At 45.3% G+C, this 23,424-nt stretch overlaps 1 protein-coding gene across 1 annotated transcript in view; it reads right to left on the reverse strand.

The window, feature by feature from the left end:
- Window positions 1-23,424, reverse strand: part of TFCP2 (transcription factor CP2) — a 1,231,094-nt gene that overhangs the window by 880,339 nt on the left and 327,331 nt on the right. Inside the window, exon 5 of the mRNA XM_069653380.1 lies at window positions 13,133-13,239. Coding sequence (XP_069509481.1) covers window positions 13,133-13,239 — 107 coding nt within the window. The remainder of the gene's footprint in view (window positions 1-13,132; window positions 13,240-23,424) is intronic.

Genomic DNA, 23,424 nt, shown 5'->3' on the forward strand with positions numbered 1-23,424 from the left:
GTCGCACAGGAGGTCATAAATCTCGGTGGCATGTTTGGACATTGACCTAGCGTTGATTGGGTTGCAGTGGATCTTTTTGGCGTGCTTGGGTTTATTTATTGACCCCTGTTTTGACATGCAGATGTTTAGTTGGAGTGCTTCGGTTTTGTTAACGAAGATTGGTTGGCGTTCCGTGGGTGCTGCTTCCTCGTTGAGGCGGTCTGTTAGGTTGATAACTTCTACAGCTTCATCATCTTTCGTGTTTTTAAGTGGTTTTTGGTGATACATGGAAGGGCATTGGTATCGAACCTTTCGCTTCTTGGGTCCTCAACAAAGGGGTGTGTGTGTACGTGTGTACGTGTGTGTGTGTGTGTGTGTACGTGTGTGTGTACGTGTACCCCCAAGCCTACCCGTTTTGATGGACTTTAATTTAACCCAAGATTGTGTGTGCGACCCTCATGTGTTTCCACTGTTTTTTGGGAGTCTGACAAACTCCATAGGCATCTACTTTTTGTATGGTGACACATAGCACCTTCACTGCAGTGAAACAGAAAAATCCTTTTAGATTTCTCATAAGGTTTAAATACCTTTTCTTAGGTGAACTACCGTTCCCAAGAATAGGGAATTGAAATTGACTTAACTTACTTTTTCTCTTTGTAGGTCCAGCACACACCATTTTATGTGGAGTACTGGGGTGGTTATCTAGTAGCTCCTTATCCTGTCATATGTAACAGTTTTATGGTACCCTCACTACGTTAAATGGCTGGTGGCAGTGGTTTTCCTGCCATTGTGCTTTTCTACTGCAGACTGAACCCTCAGGTGCAGTACACCACCCATGGTGACCATTTTGTCAAAATGGACCCAGTCTTATTTTTTCGCCATTTAAGGTTTGTGAAGTCTTTCTAGGGTTTTACTCTGTGTTGAAACGGATTAGAGCCCTTTGTCTTGCCTTTGGCTGGCTTCAGCCCTGAAGCCCACCTCTGGCTCCAGCGTGTCTGGAAGGACAGGATGTGAGGGAGGATCCCGAAACGCCTGTCCTTTGTCTCTAGGAATGCCTGAATGCAACCAGGCTGTGCATGAATGTGAGAAACCTGCTTAAAAGGTGAGGGTTGAGACTAGAGGCAGAGTCAACCAATGGGAGAAACACCCGACTAAGAAACCACAAATGAAGCTTGCTGCAGCCTCCTGGACCTTTGAATTGTCTGCCGAAGCCCTGCTGCTGTGCTGAAACTCCTTTTTCAATTTGACAGAGAAGCTCCGGAAGTGACTACTTCGTCCCTTGGGTTAGCAGGACGATCTAACCCCGTGATAAACTCCACTGGACCATCTTCCGCGAGTGGCTGTACTTCTTTGTTGCTGTAAAACCAAATGCCAGGGGTTGAGTAATCCGTAGTCAACTGAAACGCCTGATGCGATAACAAATCCAGCTAGAAGCTCCAGGAGTCTCCCAAGGACCCTCCAGAAGCAGGACAACCAGATCCTGAGTCCCGCTCACCAGAGTGCAGGACCCAAAGAGGGAATGAAACCAAACCAGTACAGAGATCCGCGACGATGCCGTTTACTATGTGCTGAAACCATGAAGTACTGCTGAACCGAAAAGAGCCAATAGCTGCTGACTACCTCCCAAGTGCTGTCGCAGAAGCCCTCCAGACGTGCTCTCTTGTCGCCACGACTGAGGCTCTGTAACAGGGGTCTGCACCGCTACAGCAAGACAGAATCCAACTAGACCACTCTTCTTCAAACCAGAGGTAGTGTTTAGGTTTGGGGTACTTGCATTATTACCTTTTTAGCTGTGCTTTTCTCAGTTGGGAATTGCATTGGCTTACTTTGAGAATGGATTCCAATGCCGTTTCTCACAGGCTTAACAGGTAGTGGCTAACAGTGATTTTCTAACAAACTGGCTAACTTTGTGCAAGACTGATTCAAAGAAGGGCCTCAGCTCCATCAACGGTTTCAAATTGACTTTGGCTGTCCTAGCTCCCGAAGACTCTTCTAGCCCGTTGACGTTGATCTTGTTTGTTCCTCAAATGGTAACTCACAGACTGTTACTGCTGGGAAAGGCTGGTCTAGATTTAATTGGAAGAAATAGTTGTCCTCACATTTACTGAGAACCTGTTTAATCTTTTTTCCTTCCCTAAACCTTTCCTTTCCGCAACCTCAGAATCCAAATGCCATCACTGTCCTTGTGCTTTAAGTCGCCTGAGAGTGTAGGAATTGTGTAAAACGCATATCCAAAGATTATCCTCCAACTTGTTCTGATTCTGAAAAGTAATTTTAAAGTGTATATACATTGTTACATGAATTGCCTTTTTAAAGAACACTTATTTAACATCCATTTTTTAATATTCATAACAAACCTTGAGTACGTTTTACTTGGCTTACTTGTATTTACAGATTTCATTTGTACAGCTCTACAGCTCACATTTACGCCTCTTAAGATAGGCCTGGCTGCTCAGTCACACTACCAAATTGTGTAGTACAGACCTATACCAAAAGGTGGGTTACCTTATACCAAGCAGATAAGTGTTGTGTAGTATCACACAGTGCGACTGCATCAATTCTTACCCAACAAGTGGTGGGATTACTTATTGCAGGAGGTGGTAACAATTACTATCCGTAGTTCCCCCATCTTGTCTGTTGACACAGGTTGGCGGCTGTCTGTTCCTCTTTAGGCACATGTGGATACTGTCTAACGGTGCTTATGCTGTTTCCGGGCAAGGCGAGGTTTGAACAGGAATCTTGTGAGTAGGGTGGCCAGCACTTCTTAACCGCTTGGTCGTTCTCTGCTTTGTTTAGCGTCTGGGCAAATGGGCAAGGGGTTAAGTGAGTACTTAGTGGTTGGCAGCCCACTTCCCCTGTTGACACCTGCAGACACATCTTGGGGCTACCTTTAGGGGATGCCCTTCGCCTTGGGCCCCTAGACGGAGAGGCTACAACAGGCAGAGGGCTGCCCTAGCAGTGCGATACTTATGCGACCCATGGGACAATCAGGGTAGGAGGGAGGGACGTGAGGTGGGATAAGGGAAAAGGAACACACAGGCTGCAAACCCGGGAGCTAAAGGGTGAGATGGGTGTCGCTCATAACATGAACCTAAACTAAAGGTCTAATCCTGCAGATTGTGCAAAAAACATACCCTCTGAAATTTAAGGCTCTTTACATATTTCGCTAAATTATATAAAAAGGGGATATCCTCAGTTTAAAATAAAAGATATTGGGCTCCATTACAAGTGTGGCAGTCCGGAAACAAGGCTGCTTTTAAGCTTAGCGGCACCATTGTTTCCGGACCGCCACACTACGAGTCTGCCTTCCGGGGCCCTCGCACACTCGGTAGGCAGACTTGTCACTGAAGTTCCAGACCTGTTGGCAATGGTGCCGGTGCTTCTGTCCCCCTACTCCCATAGAGTGCAATTGGACTCTATGGTAATGGGGAGTTACATAAGCAGTCACTTCACTTCACGTGCCACCGGAACTTGTAATATTCCAGTGCCAATGGGAAGTCAGGCGCCGGATTCAGTGTTACGGGGTTGGCGGCAACCCGCCGGTCACACCAGCAGGTTACCGCCAACCTCATAATGAAGCCCATTGCTTCTTTAATAAACCTGATGGGATTACTTCTAAAATGGGTTTTAGCCATACTTTCTGCAAATCATGGTAATAGGAGAGAAAAGAAAATGGGCCAGGTCCTCCTGAAACCATACCATAATTAATAACCTTCTCCCTGCAGGGGATTGTATTTTAATAAAGGGACCTGGATCCAATTTAAAAATCTTCAAATCAATATACCAAAACAGCAAGGTTAAAGATTTTGAATTTGCCAACGCTAACTCAAGAGCCTTTCTCTTTGCCCAGGTAGAAACGCTTGCCTTAACTTGTTTTAAAAGTATCTAGCTCTGGGTTTTACCCTACTACTGACCAAAACTGCTGCCACAGGGTATGGCTAGTTCTAAACCACTTATATTTCAATACACACACACACACACACACACCGAGGACTCCAACTCTAAGAATCCCAAAACCATGTTGTGATTATCAGCAAAGCCCAATTTAAGCTTTGCCCAATATGATGGCAGTTTTGATTATGCCGAAAAAAAAGAATTGACACCCTCCAATCCCAGCTGAGCCCTTGAGGCACTTCTTGGAAAAATCAGGCGGCAACCCAAGCAGTTGTCTCAATTAACCATTATAGATGACCTCCAAGGGTTTACAAACCTGGTGTCGCCAGACCCAACAATGATGCAACCTTAAGCTTTTAGACCTACAGACAGCTATCCATTTTCCGTGCCCCATAAAATTGGTAAAATCGCAATAAAACCTTTAACCTAAGGGAGTCTCTTTCTGCCTGAGATTTTATGTGCCTAGCCCCAACCCCCCATATCTGGAGAACAGACCTAAATATACATAGGAATCTATTTCCTCCAGTTCTCCACTTATGTTCCAGGTACAGGTTACCAAAAATCATCATCTTTGTTTTGATTATATTTAGTTTTAATGTATTAGTGTATGCTAAACTCAATTTGAGTGTACTCCGGGTAAGACCCAATAACACGGTGTCATCTGCATAAAATATGCACTATACCCGAACCTCCCCAATTGGGGGCAGAGGATCTTACCTTCAGTTTTGCCTGGATCAGAACCTGCCATAAACAGCGTAAACAGCAAAGGAGCCGGGGGGGGGGGGGGGCAGCCTTGCTTCACCCCCTTATTGGTGGCGATTCCCCCTGGCCTTGTACACCTAACTGCCGTAGATTTGAATCAACTTCAACAGCCCTTGTATTCAACACCCCATTGCATTCAACTTTTACCATAGAGTAGCCCCATCAATGGAGTCAAATGCTGTCTCAAGTTCCAAGGCGGCAGCAAACAAGGCCCCCCCCCTCCCTCCACCCCTGACCTGGCAATATTTACTAATTTAAATCAAAACAAAAAATTGTCGATAGTCGAGAAACTGCATCTAAAACCTGCCTGAAAATGTTGCAAAACATTATCAGCAACCCAGTCCACCAGGCGAGATGGAATACATTTCGAAAAGATTTTTAATGAAATGTCCAGGAGGGTGAAGAGTCTAACAATTTGGATCCTCAACCGCACCCTTTTTTAAAAATCAGGACAATGATCCTGCTCTTCCAAGGGCCAGAGCTTCAACTCCTCTGCCATAGGTGCAAATAACCTGCCCAAAATGGGCACAAACTAATCTGGAAAACCCCCAAAAATGTCTGAGGTCAGCCCATTCGGGCCTGCGGCTTTACCGCACTTCCAATTGGCCAATGATGTCTTAGATCTCAACATTCGTAAACTATTACATCATTGAGGCCATCAATTCTACACTCATGGTCACTTCAGCGCTCAAAGAAAATCCCCTGAAAAATCCATGAATCCATGGTAAAAGCCCCTCCGTGGACTTTCAGACCCCGATCACAACCTTTTGCCGCCAGTTCCCAGAATAAATGATGGTCATTATTAGAGACCGCTGTAGCCAGAAAGTGCCACTGAGTGTATATAATCTTGCCTTTTGTATTTAATAAATCTCTTATCTACTCTCTTCAGATGGCAGATTTGGCCAGCCACAAAGTTTCCAGCATTCAAGATACTCTTCTGCTGCCTACACTCACCATCAAACCAGGGAGCTTGTACATAATAGGAGGCTAAGTTGCTTTTGTTTCACTTGTGCCCTCCGCATAGTTTTCCACAGACCCTCTGAACCGGACAAGAACATTTTACTACCACGTACTCTGTTAACCGCATTAGAGCGTATTAGGTGCCAGATAGCAGAGATATCATCTGAGACAAGACACCAACCTGCAAACTACTCGGGTGACCAATATATAGACTTCTCTCCCTATCCTCCGTTCCCACAGTCAAACGCTGGGAACTAAATAGGTCAACAGATGGGAGCAATGGGCAGTGACCACTCTCCAATTTATCTTCTGCCGTAAAATCTCTAAATTGTTTGAAAAAATGAACAACATAGTCTAAACTTGAGGCATAAGTCCCTCTTCTAAACGTATGCGCTGGCGAGACATCACCCTCTAGCCTTCCATTCAATTCTCCCAGAAGGAACTCTACCATCAAATAAGCCAGCTGACTGCCCCTATGGTCTGAGGTAACTAAAACAGAGCTCCTACTGGGGAGCAGGGGGGCACATGAGTCTTCCACAAGGCGTACTCCGCTATGTCTCATGTGGAGGGGCAAAGGTTTAAATTCAAATCCCCATGATAAGTATGCTACAAGTCTCCATCTCCTCAGAGACCTGGATTGAGAAATCCCTTAATTCCCTCAGCACAATAACATCTTGTTTTGCTGGTGAATAGATATTTACCACAAATAAATTGGATATAGACTTCGAACCAAGCTCAAGGAGGACTATAACCATAGATAAAAAATTGAGGAAGCACATGCTTGTCCGTAAACCACTCTGCACTGACCGAAAGTTGGCACACCTCCCTTATTTCGACCCCTCGCACATCCCATGGAACCCAGGATTTTTTTTTAAAGCTGTGAACCAGGTTTCCTGTAGGCAGATGTCAAATTCTATTAGATAATCCACCCAGTCTATATCAGTTTACTAGCCACCCCTGCAATGTTCCAGGAGATGACCTGTACTATCCCGCTGCTATTGGGCGAAATTGCCCCACAGGACTCTATTTACTAGTTAAAGGTAACTTAATCTTTGTGTCATCCTAAACTCGGTCAGTTGCCCGTTTAGACAAAACCACTTTAGGTCAGAGCTGTTTTATGCCATTTTATTTATAGCACGCATATACACGTGTTCTCCTTGCTTCCATGGTAGTCGGATCAATAACACCAGCCCCCTGCACATCCAACAGTAGAACAGCCACTACTGGACTACTGCAGCTCTCATGAGCAGACTCGGCGAGAGATAAATGAGCCAGAATATGATTAAACATGAGTCATGAATATAACATTGCTTAGCTTTGACATCAACGAAAACATTTCAATTCCTTTCCCTACCAAGACATCTCTTCAATGAATTAGGCATGCTCGGTAAAACCAAAACAGAAGTTACACCCCCCACAATAGATACAATCAGAGAACATTTGAAAATGGGTAAACATTTTAAAAGTAATGTCAATAAACCCCTATGTCTCTTGGATTGAAGCTGCCAAGGCACATTTATAGGAATGTTTGTTCCTGTGGGTGCGTCCTTTAAAAATCACAATTAAATTCGGCTTTCTCCATTCCCACAGTGGATCCCCTTCTAATGGAGGGGTTACACTTTTACTGCTTGCTGGGGCTCAGAAGAGACTAGCCTCCGGCCGCCATCTTGAACATATCCAGATGTGGCCTGTGTTAAGGTCTTAGGCTTCCTAGATCTCCCAGAGCCAGCTGAGTGCCTTCCTCTGGTGCACTGGCTATAATAGATCTTAGAGAAATTGGGGTCAGGACTCTGACCATTAGTAGATTTTAGTTCTTAAGCAGAACCAAAAGCAAGACTCATATTAGGAGTCTTTAGGACAGCACTCTGTGGCTCCTTTTACATCCCCAGAGCAGTCAAAGCAAGAGCTTCAGTGTGACACATGTGGTTTGTGATAACCACTCTTGGGTTCTTCTGTAGCTGGGGAAATCATTTGCTCATCTACCAAGTGTGCTCATCCACAAATGTCTGCATTATCTGTTTCTCTTACAGGGGCGTTTTATTTTTTAGTTTTTTTCCCTTATGGATTGCATATTACTGTTGGATTAAAAATATATATTGTTACAGAACCTGGATTATACATTTTGTTTTAGAACCATTGTGCTCACGTTGTTTGAGTTGCTACTGCCACCAGCTCACCCCCTGAACAGTATAGCCTGCCCGTGGCCCAGGTTATCAAGCGGTGAAAGGAGCTATATATTTAGGGGTGTTCATGTTTCACATTTGTTTGGGATCACTGCTGGTTTAGTAGTAGCGTGGGAGTAGGTAATCTAGCCACCTCTCATCCTTGTACTCATGCAGAGCAGTAGTCATTTTGTCACAATGGGCCTCTTGCGGCTGTGTCCACTTTTGCCACTGTGCCTCAAGCAGGCATGGACCAGTGATAGGTGTCAACAATAATTGCTCACTCCTTTGTCTGGGGGAAGTTCTCCTGAAAAATGTTGCACCACAGGCAGATCTGGATAGCTGCAAGGAATGCATCCATGTGGCCCTGCTGTTGTTCAAGTGTGTGGTTTTGGTAAAACATCTTCAATTCCTTCCCTGGAGGAATAGGTGCTGTGGGGGTTGAGGACACCAAAAATGAATACTGGCCCTGAGCCATGTCCGGGGGGTTGGGGTATGGCTATAATTCAGCTTCCATTGGTGGTTTGAATTTTTTATCAAACCTCTTGTTTAGTGGCGTACCAGTGTTATGGGGTTCCCCAACACCTGGATGCAGATCTGCCACATCGCTAGTCTCCAACATGGGTGTGGCCAAGAGTAAGGTGGTCAAAACGCTTCATGACCCCAAGGACACTTTCTTGAAAGGTCTTGAGTTGTGGGGAGATCCTTGCCATCCATTTCCATCACCCTTAGGGGTGTCAACATTCAGGGCACGAGGAGATGCCAGATGCAGGTCCACAGGATCCCAAATTACCTCAAGTGTATTTGCAGGTCGAGGAGATAGAAAAGTGTCTGTAACAGCTGCAGAAGCTGAGTTGGAGGAGGCCTTTTGAGGAGACAGTCTGAGGGAACCAGTTGTGGAAAAGACAGGAACTCAGTGATGCCTTTTTATTAAAGAATACAATTGTTGGGGGTCATCAAACTTAGAGATGGCAAAAAGATCTTCCTTTGGAACTGAAGGCCATGTTGTGTGAAGGCATCATGAAGTAAGACACAGACAACATATTCAACTTTCTAAACAAAAGCTTCATTTTGCTCAAATGTCAGGATGGAGTAAGGCCCAGTGAGCCCTATACTAAGGTGGGTTTTCCCCAACCTAAAGAAAACTAAGGATAGTCTGAGTAAGTTCAAATCAAAAGTCTGTCTGTATCCAAAACCTATACTTGCCCTCACAATTAACGGCATAGAATGTGTAGGGATGTCAGCAGCAAAAGAAATGGTGTTCAAAATAAAAATCCAAGCTTCTTGCGACTCTTGGCTTATACTCCGCTTCCCTTTCCCCAAGTTCAGAACAGTACCAAAAAGAGACCCGGGTCCCCTTCCCCAAGAGTTCAAATCTTCTAGCTATCAAAACAATATCAGTTCAAATCTTTGGTCATCCAGGCTTTTCAATAGGTCTCAGATTGCTCTGCTTCTTCATTTATAATTCACTTCAGCAACTGTAGCAAACACCCAAGTTTTACATTTGCTTTCCTTGGCTCTTTCCAAGTAGAGGGTCTCTTGGTCTAGGCGCTGTTGTCGGACCACACAATCCACCCATTACATGTCACGCAATTGATTCCTCTATGTACTTTGTTTGGATTTCCGTATTCTTCTGGCTTTTGCCAACACAGGTTTTAACTCTTTACCTGTAGTTCCCTGGGTTCCTTTATATTTGGCTAATACTTGGGTTTCTCTTTTCATACCTTTCTTGGCAATCTTTTGACGTTGCCACCACTTGTGGCTCACACTCATTCTGTGGCATTCCCCATTAGCACCACCCTGCTTTTATTTCATTCATAAGTGCTCATCACTTGCGCTTGTTGTATACGGTATTCAAATATACAAAGTCACTTCGTCATTCAATGTTACTTTTTTCAACTTTCAAAAGTTGCTTGTAATAGCTTGCAGCTTGCTTGGTATTCAAATATACTTGCTTTGGACTTTCATAGTACTTATAAAACAGTTCTCAGTTTGTTCAGAATTCATACACGCTTGTTTCCAGACCCCCGGAGCACGCCGGTACGAGTGTTCCCTTCTTTTCACACACTGGTGGTATGCGGCCACTCCTCCTGGTTTCTCTGCTTCGCTTCACGGCTTCGATTCATTCCGCTTTACTTTTGTGGGAGCCACAGCAAGCAGCGCTCGCCGTCCTGGAATTCCGCAGCTGGTAGCTCCGCTCTTCTCCAGCGGGAGCTACTGAGCACCACTCGCTCTCTGTGAGACCTACAGCGATAGGGAGGCTTCACTGCCCCACGGCTCCTGCTGTAGGCACTGGGCAAGGAGGACAGCAGGACCTACAACCCTCTCACAGCCAGCCTTGGCCCGCAGCATCTCTCACTCCTGCACTGTATGGCTTCTCTCAAGCTGGTTCCTCTCCAGGCCGCTGCGATTCTTCAAGCCGCGCACTTCTCACCAGGCCGCCTCTCCCTCTGTGCTGAGTGGTCACCATTTTTATACACCTGGGAATTGTTAACTTAATTCATTTTTTACAATTTTAAAGCGCATAAGCAGAGAGCATCAGGGCGCTGTTATGGAACCAGTTGCATACATAGGCATGGAAAACATGATGGCAGAGAGCTTACCTTGCTTGTTAATCAAATCGGTATTTGTGCTTAATCTTAAACAGTTGTTATTTTAGGCAAACAGCCAGGTCTTTAAAGCCTTGCAGAAGGGCCAGTACGATTCCTCTGCCCTTAAGGCAGGGGGGAGAGCGTTCCAATGTTGCAGGTGCAAGCCCTTAACTTGAATTGCCCCGACCATAGTAAACCCTTGGAGCTGGACATGCCTGGCCATTACACAGAACTCCTACATAGCAGTCTTCCTCATCTCAGTACCAAAGTGGTGTTTAGAGAGGATTGAATGAATGGAAGTGTACATAACTCCCGGGTGTTTCAACCTCGTCTCAGTAATAAGGTGAAATGTCTGTGGGATATTTTGGGCAGAAGAAAGGGACACAGACTGATGGTAGCTTACAAAGACATAGGGAATGGAGGGTTCACTTTGACAATGGAACGGGAGGGGATACCAGGTCTCCCCCAAAGACGTCCTCTCCCACTCCCAAAGTTCCCTCCGCCCAGTTGATCCTCCCTTGTATATCCACCCCCAGGGTCGGAATCTAAAAGCAATAGCCTTTCCCTGGCTACCTCAGAGGAGGACAAAGGGGATCGAAGTGAGGACGCCTTCAGGTTCCTCACAGTTGACGTGATGAAGCCTTCATGAGTGTTTGATTGTTTTAACAGTAGAACCAGCCATGAAGGAGATGAGAAAGGGTCAGCAAGACAGTGCAACATGGACTGAGGGAAGTATCCTCTATTTTAAATAATGAACCAGTCCACCATTTACTCCAAACCAACCCTGGGTAGGGTTAATCCAAAATCTTCTCTGCAAAACAGGTTTTCCTAAGCCAGCACCAGCAGTAACCAATTTGCGCCCCTTTTCTTTTTTAGCTGCATGTGCTGATTGATTGTGGTGCTGTATAAGCTGAGCACCACAAAGTGCGTCCTCAGTCATGTGACTAGCCCTAGATGGTTGGTACTGTTTGAATGGGATGCAGAGTTGGGGCTAAGACACAAGGTGATACTTGTGTTAACCAGTTCCTGCACTCTGTACACACAGCATTGGCAAAACAGAGTAGAATGTGGTAATGTTGAGAGGGGGGGAGGGAGGTTCTATATAACCCACTGCAGGCCCTGCGGAAAACATCCAGATGATCCTTCATCCCGGTAAGAGCTTCCACGTGACAGTTTGGCACGAGGGCTAGTGTTGGCCAGCTGTAGTGATCTCAATCAAGGCCCCAGTATTTAATCTGTCAGGGTTGGCCTGGAAAGCTCCCCAGGGTGAAAACCAGAAAAATCTTGGCAGAGTGGACACCTACAGAAACTTCTAGTGGAAGGAAATTAGGTTCCCGTCTGAACCAGATGGACCATGGAGAAGGAATTACAGGACCAGATTTCTTGTGTAACCCAAAACAAGCTGGTCCCACCATGTTCAAGGGCAGAGGACACTGCTTGTATTGCCCGCTGGGAAGAAGAGAAGGGCAGAAAGTGCAAATGCCAGTAGTACTTAACCTTTGCCATCTTGGACAGCCCCAACCTTTGAATTAAGTCACATCTGACTTGTCCAAGCAAGTTATACAGGTCAGGTAAGTTTAACATCTTACAGAAATAGTCAGTAAAGCGAAAACAGTCTCACAAACATGTAACCTTTAGCAGATTTCGTTGCCACCCAGTCATGCAGGGCCGCAATATTCAAACCTTACCATGCTTATTATGAGGCAAACAATTTGGATTCAGCATTGAATGCCAAATATTTACAAATGCCCATTAGATATGGTCTTGGTTAACAAGAAAAAGAGGCCAAAGCAGCCAATGCCGCATGCGTTTCCTTTAACACACGAAAACAGTTTAGCAGTGGTTCTCCGGTTCTCCTTCAGAAGCGCTAAAGTAAGTGTGTCACCATAACTTTTCTTTTTTTAAAAAGGTCTTGGAAAGTGCTTGGATGAACTGCTAGGATTCCTCACTGCCACCATAATCGGAGGTGTGCCCAGTTCGCTAGGCCAGTTTGCCTGCCTATGAAAAACAGGGTACCTTTTCAGCAACTCACCCTGAAAGGCCAAAGGGCATATGCCACACAAATGCACACTAATTGATTCCGAAGATGAGGGCTCAACTAGTTAAAAGGGCTGTTGAAGTATTCAGGACAAGCAAAAGGACTTCAGGGCGGAAATCCTCAACTTTGGGTTGGATGAAAGACAGTTTGGCCGGTGAGGTAAATGAGTTATGTTTATGCGTTGCGGATTTTAAATGATCCCTTCATGCACATCCCTCACAATTACTGAACTATCTCCTATTGCATTTTCCCATTATCTGATGTGTTTAAAATAATTAAAAAGTGGACAGAGAGCACACCTTTTCCACCTCAAGTATGGACTTGACACTAGAATTATATGTGCACAACTCACCTCCACATTGTTAAATTTAAAATAAAAATAAAAGATTTTGTTTAAAGCTCCGAACAAAAATGTCATGATCCAAAGTGGAAGCAGTTCAATCTTTGGAACTAAAACAAATTCTATAATCAATCAATATCTCTGAACAACCTGTGAATTCCAGGCGAGCCCAGAGCAAAGCAGACGTATACCTTAAATGTCAACCCTCAGCCTACAGAAAACATTTCCAGATTGAGGCCATAGAGAGGTTTGAGTGGTACTTATGAGACTACCCCATGCTTCTGAACACACCATATACACCTCCCAGAGAAGCATCTCACGTAGAGGAATCCCTTTGACCACCCTCTGGTACATATTGGGACTTGTGGCCCCTTCAGAGTCTTCCACAGGCTTACGGTTTACATACCTGAATAAATACGGAGGTCCTCTTTGCAGGGTCCCAAAGGAATTCAACTGTGTTAAGCTGTGTCGGATTTGACCTGGGATCAATGATTCCCACAGACATTGGAATATCTGGAAAAATATGTTAAAAAAGATTAAAACAGAAGATGTGTTGGAGGTAACAATTTCAAACTTCCTTACCAAAGGGATAGGAAAAGAAAATGGACAGGTATACAAATAGTGAAAGCACACACTTAAAATTCAATATATTGCTTAAAACATACACAAGAGGGAAATAAGAAAGTAAACACAAAGACATTTCAATGCATCAATAAGAGCATGTGTGGGCCCAACAAAAGCACTCATCTTTTGTCATGGACTATGGAAGAAAGAAAAAAGTTGCTTAACTGCAAATCTCCAGGATGAGCGAAATGACTTATTGACACTAACTTAACAGCACTGCCTGCCTTATTTCTTCATGTATGCATGTAATAATGCCTAGTAAACGGGCAAGGCACTCTTCAAGAGGACGCTATAATGGGAGTCGATATGGCATGTTTAAAAAGTTCAGAAACGGCTTCTAATTAGTCCATTAATGTTTCTATTACTCTCAGCCTTAAGTAGGTTAATCAAGGTGACATGAGGGTCTGAGGCCTACCTGTATGAGAGAGCCTAAGGTAGCATACCATTGCATAACAATCCTGCCACATCACGTTGCTCACCCCACCTCTGTTTGTTCGTCCCTGAGAGAGCGTAGACCACAGGGAGCAGGATTGCCAATTCAATAATTCAGCCTATTCAGTGTTGGGCATGTGACCTAAAACCTCTACCATCTCCTGTTCATTGGAGGCGTCTTTTGGTCCTCCGTGATGTGGACCCTCTCTATTTCAAGTAGCAGCAGTCTGGTCTCAGTGGGAAAGTGAAACACCTATTCAGCCTTGCCCGACAGAAGGCAGGGACTAAGAAAATATCATTAAAAATCCCATGTAGAATGGAAGAACCTAGTGAATCAAAAGTCGTTTGAATCCAAGTTAACAATGAGCCGGCATAAACCCTGTTTATAGGGTGAAAGGTGGTAACAACCATTGGAGGTGTTTTAGAATGTCCTCAACCCGGGAGGAGTTATCAGGTACCCATGTGCAGCATTCTTGTCCTATAATTTTACAGGTCCCCCTTGGAAAGACAGTAAATTGAGCGCCATTCTATTCTGAAAGACCATCGTTCTAAGTGTGACTTCTTCGCTCTTCAGTATCTGTATACCGTTTGCGGTGTTATTGGCTAGCTGTTCGAGGCACAGTGCTAGGGCATGAATTTCAGCATTGTTAGTTGTAGTGCCAATGCTCGGGATAAGGAACCCTATGAGGCCATTGAACCATGTCCAGGAGTCACATTTGGCCGGGCAAGATGAGTAGTCAACTTGTGAAAAAAGGAACACATGGCGGATTGCTGGGCGAATTAAACCAATGGTGCACTGACCAGTCCAGTTAACTTGAAGCCATTGGTATGTGCTAGCCCCACAAAGGAAATATAACACTCTTTGGGTGTAGAGAGCTATTTTGATGCTATTATGAAAACATCCCATTTTACAGACAGCCGTGTTGTTAATGGTGGTTGTAATAGCACTTCTGTTAAAGACGTGGGTTGCCATCTTAATACCCATAGAAGGCAGCATGCCTAGTGTGGTGAAAGATCAGATTGTGTGGAACAAAGGCAGTCGGTATCCTAGGTGGTAAAGTATTGGCGTAGTAGTGGCAAATCAGAAGCATTCATTAGGTCAGCATAGGCCCAAGAGAAGTTAAGAATGGTATTGGTGTCTGGGTGCAGTAAGATGGGGTATGTACGGTGAGGTATAGCAACATGGTGCAAATACTCCACATGAACTAATGTAATTGCAGTAATATTCCTAGCTTTAGCAATTCAACCCTACAGAGATTGGGGCCTTATGCCCAAAAGTTCCAAAGAGTGTCTGTCGTCACCGGACCCGGTAGACAGGAGAGATGATGCAAAAGTTCAGGATCCCTCTCCCTCTGTGGTTAAGTGTATGTTATGTCAGTGAATAGGTTCATTGTATAACCACCATGTGGGTTTTATTTTGGGTCATGTTCATTTAGAACATTTTTATGAGTTTTTTTAATCTATTGGAAACCAATTAAAATTGCAACAATCGTGCATGTGATTTGTGTACCTGGTCTAATTTTTTCAGGACTACAAGGTACAGGAGGACATACATCACCTTATTGTTAATTTGTGGGATTCAATTTTTGGTACCTTCTCCTTTGTGTGTATGAATACTTATTGTCTGCCTTCGACAGTGCGAGTAAGGCAATATCCAAGGGGGTATTTAACCTTTAGTAAGACTGATAAATTCGGAGCTAGTGAGACATGAGGCAGTCTCTTAGATAAGTGGGTTCAGAGCCACTGCGCCTGTGGTGGATGTGTGCAGCCACAAACACTGCCTCAGTGTGGGGGTTCCAGGTGTGTTAGTCACATGGCCCCCAGGTTGTGATGCTTTTTCCACTGGGTGGCTATTAAGGGCTCTTTCTCAGATTGATTGTTGTGCATTCCTGGGGGCTGCCGTGTCCAGGATTGCAGCCGACAGGATGGTGTTGTGTTTTTTGTTCCCTGCCACCGTGTTATTGAGCTGTGGTTTGCCTTGCCACACAATCAGAGGATCGCTGTGGTAGGCCAGTACACAAATCCTTGGCCTACGCCAGACGTCTCATTTGATGCCTGCAGGCCTGCCGTGTTTAGGGAATTGCTTTATTCCCTTGGGGTTTTTTGAGTATGTGATTTTTTTGGATTAATGAAATGACTGTTTATTTTCTTGATTATTGCGGGAACCGTCAGCATTTAGTTTCTTATTTTTCACTGATGCCCTGTTCATGCTACAGAAACCTTTGTGCCACAGAAATACCTACATGCTTTACTTCCAGGCACGTGGAGGCCTTGATTGACAAGGAAAAAGTTCCTGCTTAAATAAATGTGCGTGATTGGCCTCCCACCTTCATTTCGTTACTTACCACAACACTCAAAGCCCTGCGGTATATCTATGTTCTTATTTCAACTGAAAAGGCAATGTGGATGGACTTATAGTGTCAAACGTTATTGCTGAGGCACTTGGGTCCATCTTGTCTGACTTTATCTTTATATTCAGCAAACTATCAATCTTGCTTGCTATCATCTCCCTTTGTGTACCACCTCTCCAGTTTGTCTTTAAGCTGTCACCACCGGTAAATACTAATTGCTGGGATGTTGTTTGCACTACCCCTCTTGATCTGCAGTAACTGCGAGCCTACCTCCCCTGTGTGTCCCCCCGCTTTTGGATTTCTAGATTTAGCTATGGCCTCTGAGCTTTCCACAACTTACTCCTGCAGTTGGGACGAAAGCCTTCATGTTTTCAAAGTATGGGGCATTCACCTGTAAATATGTCTTGTGCGAGGCTTTGGAACAAAGACAGTGTAAGGTGTCCGATGTTCATTAGTCGGCTTATTTCGCATGGTACAAAGTGTCTATGGACAGATTGCGTGACAAACAGACTAGATGGCTTTCAGGCTAGGTTGGAGAAAGAATTCGAGCAGTACAGGCATCTCTCAAAAGACGGCCAGCAAAACAGTAGACACGCTCGCAAAACAGGCCTCTACCCAAGTGTTTCTGCAGACACCAGTAGAGATAATATATATGATATATGATTGGGTATTAAGCACGTTATAAATAAGCTGAGGTTTCTAAGGTGTCGGATCAGAGGCACCTACAGCGCCAATTTAAGACATTTTAGAGGAACTAGCAACATACTCGTCTCACCTGAGAGCGTGCACACCTTTTCCACCCCCCACTGCCACCAGCTATGCCACCGCCAACTGTCACATTACGACACCACCCTCCCCTGCCTCGCACAACCCATGCTTGCTTCCTCAACCGATCCATCCACTGTTGAGGAGACAGTGCAACTTCTCACCCGGTCCCGCCTCCACTTCCGCCACCCGCAGCCTCTACTTACATGCCACCCTGGACCCACTCTAAGCCAAGTAGGATCCCACATCAATGTACATCCACTCCCCTGCCTATCACCCAGCCCTACAGGCGCATGTCTGACTCAATTTGCCAGAAATACCTGGATGTCCTGCAAGCACGGTCCGACTCCTATGCTTTTAAATCCAGGACAGCACAACTAACCAGGTGGGATATTCAATGGTCACATTCATCCATGTCTGAGCCTCCCTCGCTACACACTATGGACACCACCACATCCCTTGCTGCGGCCACCACCGTTATGCCTATGCGCCACCTTCCCTCAGGTAAATACTGATGCAGAACCTATGAGAATTCACACTCCCTGGAGCTCCAATGACTTATACCATATAGCACAGCAATTCCTCACGTTGCCTGACAACCACACTGCTTTCATGGAACATTTGAACACAGTAATTGCCTGGTATGATCCCACAATTGGAGACCTTAAACAACTCCCATAGGCTGTGCTCCAAGACAGTCTATACAAACAAATCATATAATAACTGCAATGGCTTGACACACTGGTGGAGGGAGAGGCTAATACTGGAAGAAATGATCCTCCTCCCCCCCCCCTTAACGGAATTTGTCAATGCTGTTGGCATATCTGTCACCACTAACCCACACCCAGTATCAACGTAATTGTCTATTTGTCCCATTACTGAATGCCAGGCCTGCCAATTTGTTAACCATTGACCTGCCATGTAAGATGCATTGTACCATTTATTGTTCTCCTGATGGTATGTCTAGAGGATCCACAATGTAGGCAAGCTGAATGTTTGTTTCTCCTCCAACAGCCCACTGACCAGGAGCCTCCTACAAGGCCTCCTTCATTACTGACACCTGCACAATCGACACAGGTACAACACCTTATTGACGCCGTGCCAGTGGCTCTCTGCTTAACCTGTTCGCAATACTCATCCCGGAAGATCCTCTTCCGCGTGTGCCCCAGTACAGAATATCCTCTCGAGCAGAAGGTATCAAACTGGTCATCTCTTCCCTCATTGAGAAGGGCATGCCCTACTACATCACTAGCCCATGCAATGATCCAGTGCTCCCGAGTGAGGAAAAAAGGGCACAGGCAAATTCTGTTTACCTTACCATTTGCACGCCCTTAAGGCAGGGATACCCTCACATCCAGTGGTCCAGGACAGTCTGACCATTCTCTCCTGTGTCTCAGCTCACACATAGTTTTTCACTTGCATTGATCTTGCCTCTGCCTTCTTCTCTGTCCCCCATCCACCATGACTCAGTATCTCTCTGCATTCACATAAATAGAACGTCCGCTCACCTACAGGTCCCGTCCGATGAGCTTTATTGACTCCCCATCCTTCTCCCAGATTCTACAGGACAACGTCCAGGATGTCACCTTCCTGGGGGAAGGTCTGTAAGAGGGGGAAAGGGGTGGCGGGGGCGAGTTTGTTCCACTATGATCCAATACATGAATGACCTGCTATTAGCAGCCTCTTCCTTTCAGGTCTCCCTTGTCGACTCCGAAGTGCTCCTCACTGCATTGGTAGCAAAAGGTCACAAAGTGAACAAAGTTAAATTGCAGCTCTACCTACAGTTCGCTACCTAGGACACATTTCCCACAGAGCTAGACGCCTTGCCCCCTCTCGAGTGTCCTTCATATCACAGTGTCCCATGCCCAACACTAAAATGCAGCTGCACTCTTTTGAATGAGCAATGTTCGTCGCCCCTGGATCCTTGAACACGCCTGCAAGGTTGCACATATGCAGGTGATGCTACAGGACTCCCAGCCTGACAGCCTTCACCAGGGTCAAGACTGCCCTCTCCATTGCTCCAGCCCTCGGCTTACCGGGCTATAGTATATTATTCCCACCGTCCTGTGATGAAAGATGGGTATGCCTTAGGCATACTCACACAGAAGCCTAGGGGACCTACAACACCCTGTAGCCTACTTTAGCTCAATGTTGGACCCTGCAGCTTCCACTTTTACCAAATGTCTCAGAGCTGTAGCTGCCACTACCCTTCTTACAAAAGTAGACATGCCCCTAGCACATCACATAAATTTAGCGGTGTCAAACACTGTATTAGCACTCATCCTCACGGGTAAAACACGACACATTTCACCAAATATGAAAAACTGCTCCTCTCTAGCATCAACATCACTATCAGATGCGCCCCACTCAACCCTGCCTACACACGATGAATGTCACCCGCACAACTGCCTTGCAGCGATTGACATTGTATCATCACCAAGAACTGACCAAGGATATCTCCCTGCCCTACTGCAGACCTCATTCTCTTATTGGACTTGTCTGGTCTCAGATTCTACAGGGAGTATACAGGCAGGTTTTGCCGTGTGTACCTCCTTTGAAGTATAATAAGCTTTTCAGATCCCATCAGTACAATCGGCAAAAGTGGCTGAACTCCTTGACCTAACACAGGCTTGCACGATCACCACACAATGCACAGTGACTATACACAGATTCACGCTATGCGTTTGGTATATCACATGACTACCGGAACCTCTGGAAACAGAAAGCTTACCTAACTAAACAAGGTACTAACATTCTCAATGCATCCTATGTTGAAGCCCGGCTTAATGCGATTCTGCTACTGTGAAGTCCTGACCAGAGATCACAGCATCATTTCTGTGGTTTCCAAGATAAGGCCCCATCGGCCAGCATCAGTTTGCAGCAAATCAGGAGATCAGACAAATGGGTGGTTAGGGAGAATTCTCAAAAATGTGCCAATTCCTCCCACCTTACAGCCCTCCAGCTCTTTTGCTATACTTTTGGACTTTAAACTCTTCAATTCAATGTGTTTTCTGGGTTTCTTTTTGGTTGTGGAGTCTAACCAACTCCATGGGCATCATCTTTTACAACTGTGTCACAAAGCACCTTCAGTGCAGTGACCCAGGGAAGTCTTTCAGATTTCCCAAGGTTTAAATATCTTCTCTGGGACCAACTGTTTCCCAGAACAGTGGAATGAAATTGACTTCACTTAGTCCTATAAAATTCTAGACCCAGCACACCCTATCTCACAATAGAGAGCTGGAGGGGTTACTTAGTATCCCCTATGTCTAGTTACTCATGTAACAGTCAAATGTTACCCTTTCCTCTCTGGATGGTTGGTGGCAGTGGTTTTGCAATGAACTACCATTATGTACCCCGACAGCGAAGTGGTCACAGCTCCTGTAACGTTAAATCGCGGGGGCCATTGTTTTCAAGATGGCGCCTGACCCTCCTTTGTTAAAACCGTTCCCAATCTTTTTTTCGCCATTTCTTTGTAGAAAAGGTCCTTTGAGTTTTTCTCTGCGCGCCAAACCAGGTTTGGTCTCTTTGTTCATTCGCCTTTGGCGGGCTTCAGGAGTGAAACCCGCCTCTGTCTCCAGAGTGTCTGGGGTAAGCAGGAAGCGAGGGAGGTGCCCGAATCTCCATGTGCTTAGTCTCCTGGGAGACCCACATGCACTCTGACGATAGGGTGGCTGACTGTCCGGAAAGGACAGCCACCCTACTGGGCGAGTGGCTGCTAGGCTGGAATGAATGGGAGAGAACTGAATAAAAAGACAAGTCTCTTGGGTTAGAAGGCAGTGTCAACCACTGGAAAAGGAACCAAAGAAGAGCTTGAAGAGGACGGCTGCTGCAACTCCTGAACGTTGGTTTGCCCGGTGAAGCCCTGCTGCAGGTCCAAATCGCCAAGTTCGCATCGACAGAAGCCCTGCTAAGGACGACTTCATCCTTTGAGTTGGTAGGGCCAATCAACTCCCAAGTAAGCCACCTGGACACCAATCTCAGAGCTGGTTACATTTCCTCAGAGTGCTGCAGGAAACCGTAGGGAGAGTGACACCAGATTGGGTGCGTTGCTTGTAAGCTGGCTGAAAGTTTTTGGAAGATCCTCCGGACTCCCACGAAGCAGGACTGACCAAGCTGACCCCCACCCCCTCAGTTGAGTGTGGGACCTCAGACGCGAGAACAGTCCACCTTGACAGCCAGGAACTGCACTTATTGCTATTTGCTGTACCGCAAGGAGCTGAAAAGCGAAACAGCCACTGAAAGTAAAGTTTGTCGGTTGCCAGCTTTGACGGTGCCAGTACAGTGCAGGAGTCCCCCCCGACATCCTCCCTCTTGTCCCTACAACTGAGGCCCAGGAATAGAAGGCTTCAGCTCAGCTGCATCTTTTTCTTCTTTACTAAGGTACTGTAAAACAAGCCTAAGAACTAACCTCTTACTGTGGAAGTGCTTGTAACTTCTGCAACTCGCAAATCTAATCAGCGTGTTGCCCTACATTTGGTTCTTCTTGTTCTCAAAGACTCCTAAGAACTTGCGCAAAGACTTTTCCATTTACTTACCTGAAGTGCTGCATCCTATACAAAGACTTTGACCCATTGGCTTTGGCTTAGCCTATTGAATTGAATGACTCTTCTCTTGCCATGTAAAAGTATTTGCCCTGCTTATGACTATTTGTATTTCTTGTGTTCTAATAACTTTTGCCTTTTACTTACTTTTTAAAGAGTATTCTGTATGCCAACAGCAAGGTATTAATGTCCTCAGAACCCTGGTTACTGAAGTCACCTGTGGGTGTAGGGTGTGTGTGTGTGTGGGCCACTCCAAAAGGGCCTTGTCTGATCCAGAAACTCAGAGTGTACAGTATTGACGTATATTTGTGTGTTACTATTCTATTGCCCACTTCTAAAGAAGGCTTTATAACTGATAAATTATGAATTGTTTATGCAAGAAACCTTGAGTGTAAAAGACACTGATTGGCTAATAGAGTTGCGTCATGTCCGCGGACACAACGTGTTTGCTGATTGGTTGGAGTGAAGGATGAGGTGCATCAGATTTTTGGAAACACCGGCCATCTTGGATTCACGGACAGCGCCCGGTGTCCGCACACATCGCAGTAAAAACATTAAAAAACACAATATTACACTTGTCAAACTTATCAAATAATCTCTGGGGAGGTGATGAGGATGGAATGGAATATGGCTGCAAGAAGCAAAAAAAAAAGGTCGTTTTTGCCACGATGTTCGCAAACAGTCCTGTGAAGTTCGCCGACACCTCTGCATTACAGGGTTGGTGAAAAGCAGTTCTTGGATGGCTAATAACTTTGGCGCCTCTTAATGAAACTACATGAAATTATATTCCTGACCTGATCCAGAATGAGTGTGCAACATTTGGTGTGATTTTGTCAAAGGTTCGCAAAATTAGAGGGGGGGAGGCAGGAGGGGGTTCACAAAATAATCTAAAGGCTTATAAATGAGGTGCCATCTGACGAATCTACACTTAATTTGGCAAACTGCTAATACATATAGATATAACTGTTTTTGCGAAGTTTGGTGGGATTTTGTCAAGAGGGAGCAGAATTAGAGGGGGGTCCCAAAATATTGTAAAGGCTTATAAATGTGCAGCCATTTGTCAAATCTTCACAAAGGTTTGCAAAAAGATTATAGATCTAGATGTAAATATTTTCGTAAAGTCTGAATGGATTTTGTCAAGTGCGGGCTAGGTTATACGACTATTGTATTTGCATACATTTGACACTTTTGAAAAAATAAAACCTGGGTGGATTTCCAGCAAACTTGTTTAAGGAGCATTGAGAAGGACCTGAAAGCATGGTTTTGCAAATGTGCCCGTGTTTTATTTTTTGACAAGTGTCATAATATAGGTACAATAAATAGTGATATACCTTTAGTGACTGAGGTGTAAGCCTGTGGCCATGGGCAGTGGCCAGATTGTCCGGGTCATGGAATAAGGTCAGGATCCGGACAATCTGGCTACTGGCCATGACCACGAGGGACAAAACAAGGGGTTAAAGTGGCCATGTCCACCTGGGACTGTCTTGTGGTAAAGCTATTTGAAATTGGGATAGATTTGAAAAGGAAGAAAAATGTGCTTGTGGTAATATAGAGTTCTCTTTTTGCTTTGAGGGGCCCTGTATGGAACCCCCGCCTTCCCTTTCCATGGTGGCCATCTTCAAAAAAGGATTTCCTTCCTACACCGGGATGGCGCAGGCGTCCCTGTGTAGGAAGAAACATTTTTTTTTTAGCACCCCGGGTTCCCGCTTTGGGAACCTAAGGTGCTAATGGCCTTCATCCCCCATTACAGGGGCTGGAATGGGGGCATAATGGTCCAGAGACCTCGTTATCCACCCTTGCTTCGCTTGGGCTGATAACTTGGGCTGCCGGGCCGGTCCCTGGAACGGAGGATGAACGCCACAATACCTGGAACGGTGGATGAACGCCACAATATTACCATTAGCATAACACAAAATGCAAATGGAAATGTTGGAGAAACTTATTGAGTCCATGTACTTTACTTAGTAATAGTAGATTGAGTCTAT

The sequence above is a fragment of the Ambystoma mexicanum genome, chromosome 3q (assembly GCF_040938575.1).
Source record: "Ambystoma mexicanum isolate Mex_15411 chromosome 3q, UKY_AmexF1_1, whole genome shotgun sequence".
Taxonomy (NCBI): domain Eukaryota; kingdom Metazoa; phylum Chordata; class Amphibia; order Caudata; family Ambystomatidae; genus Ambystoma; species Ambystoma mexicanum.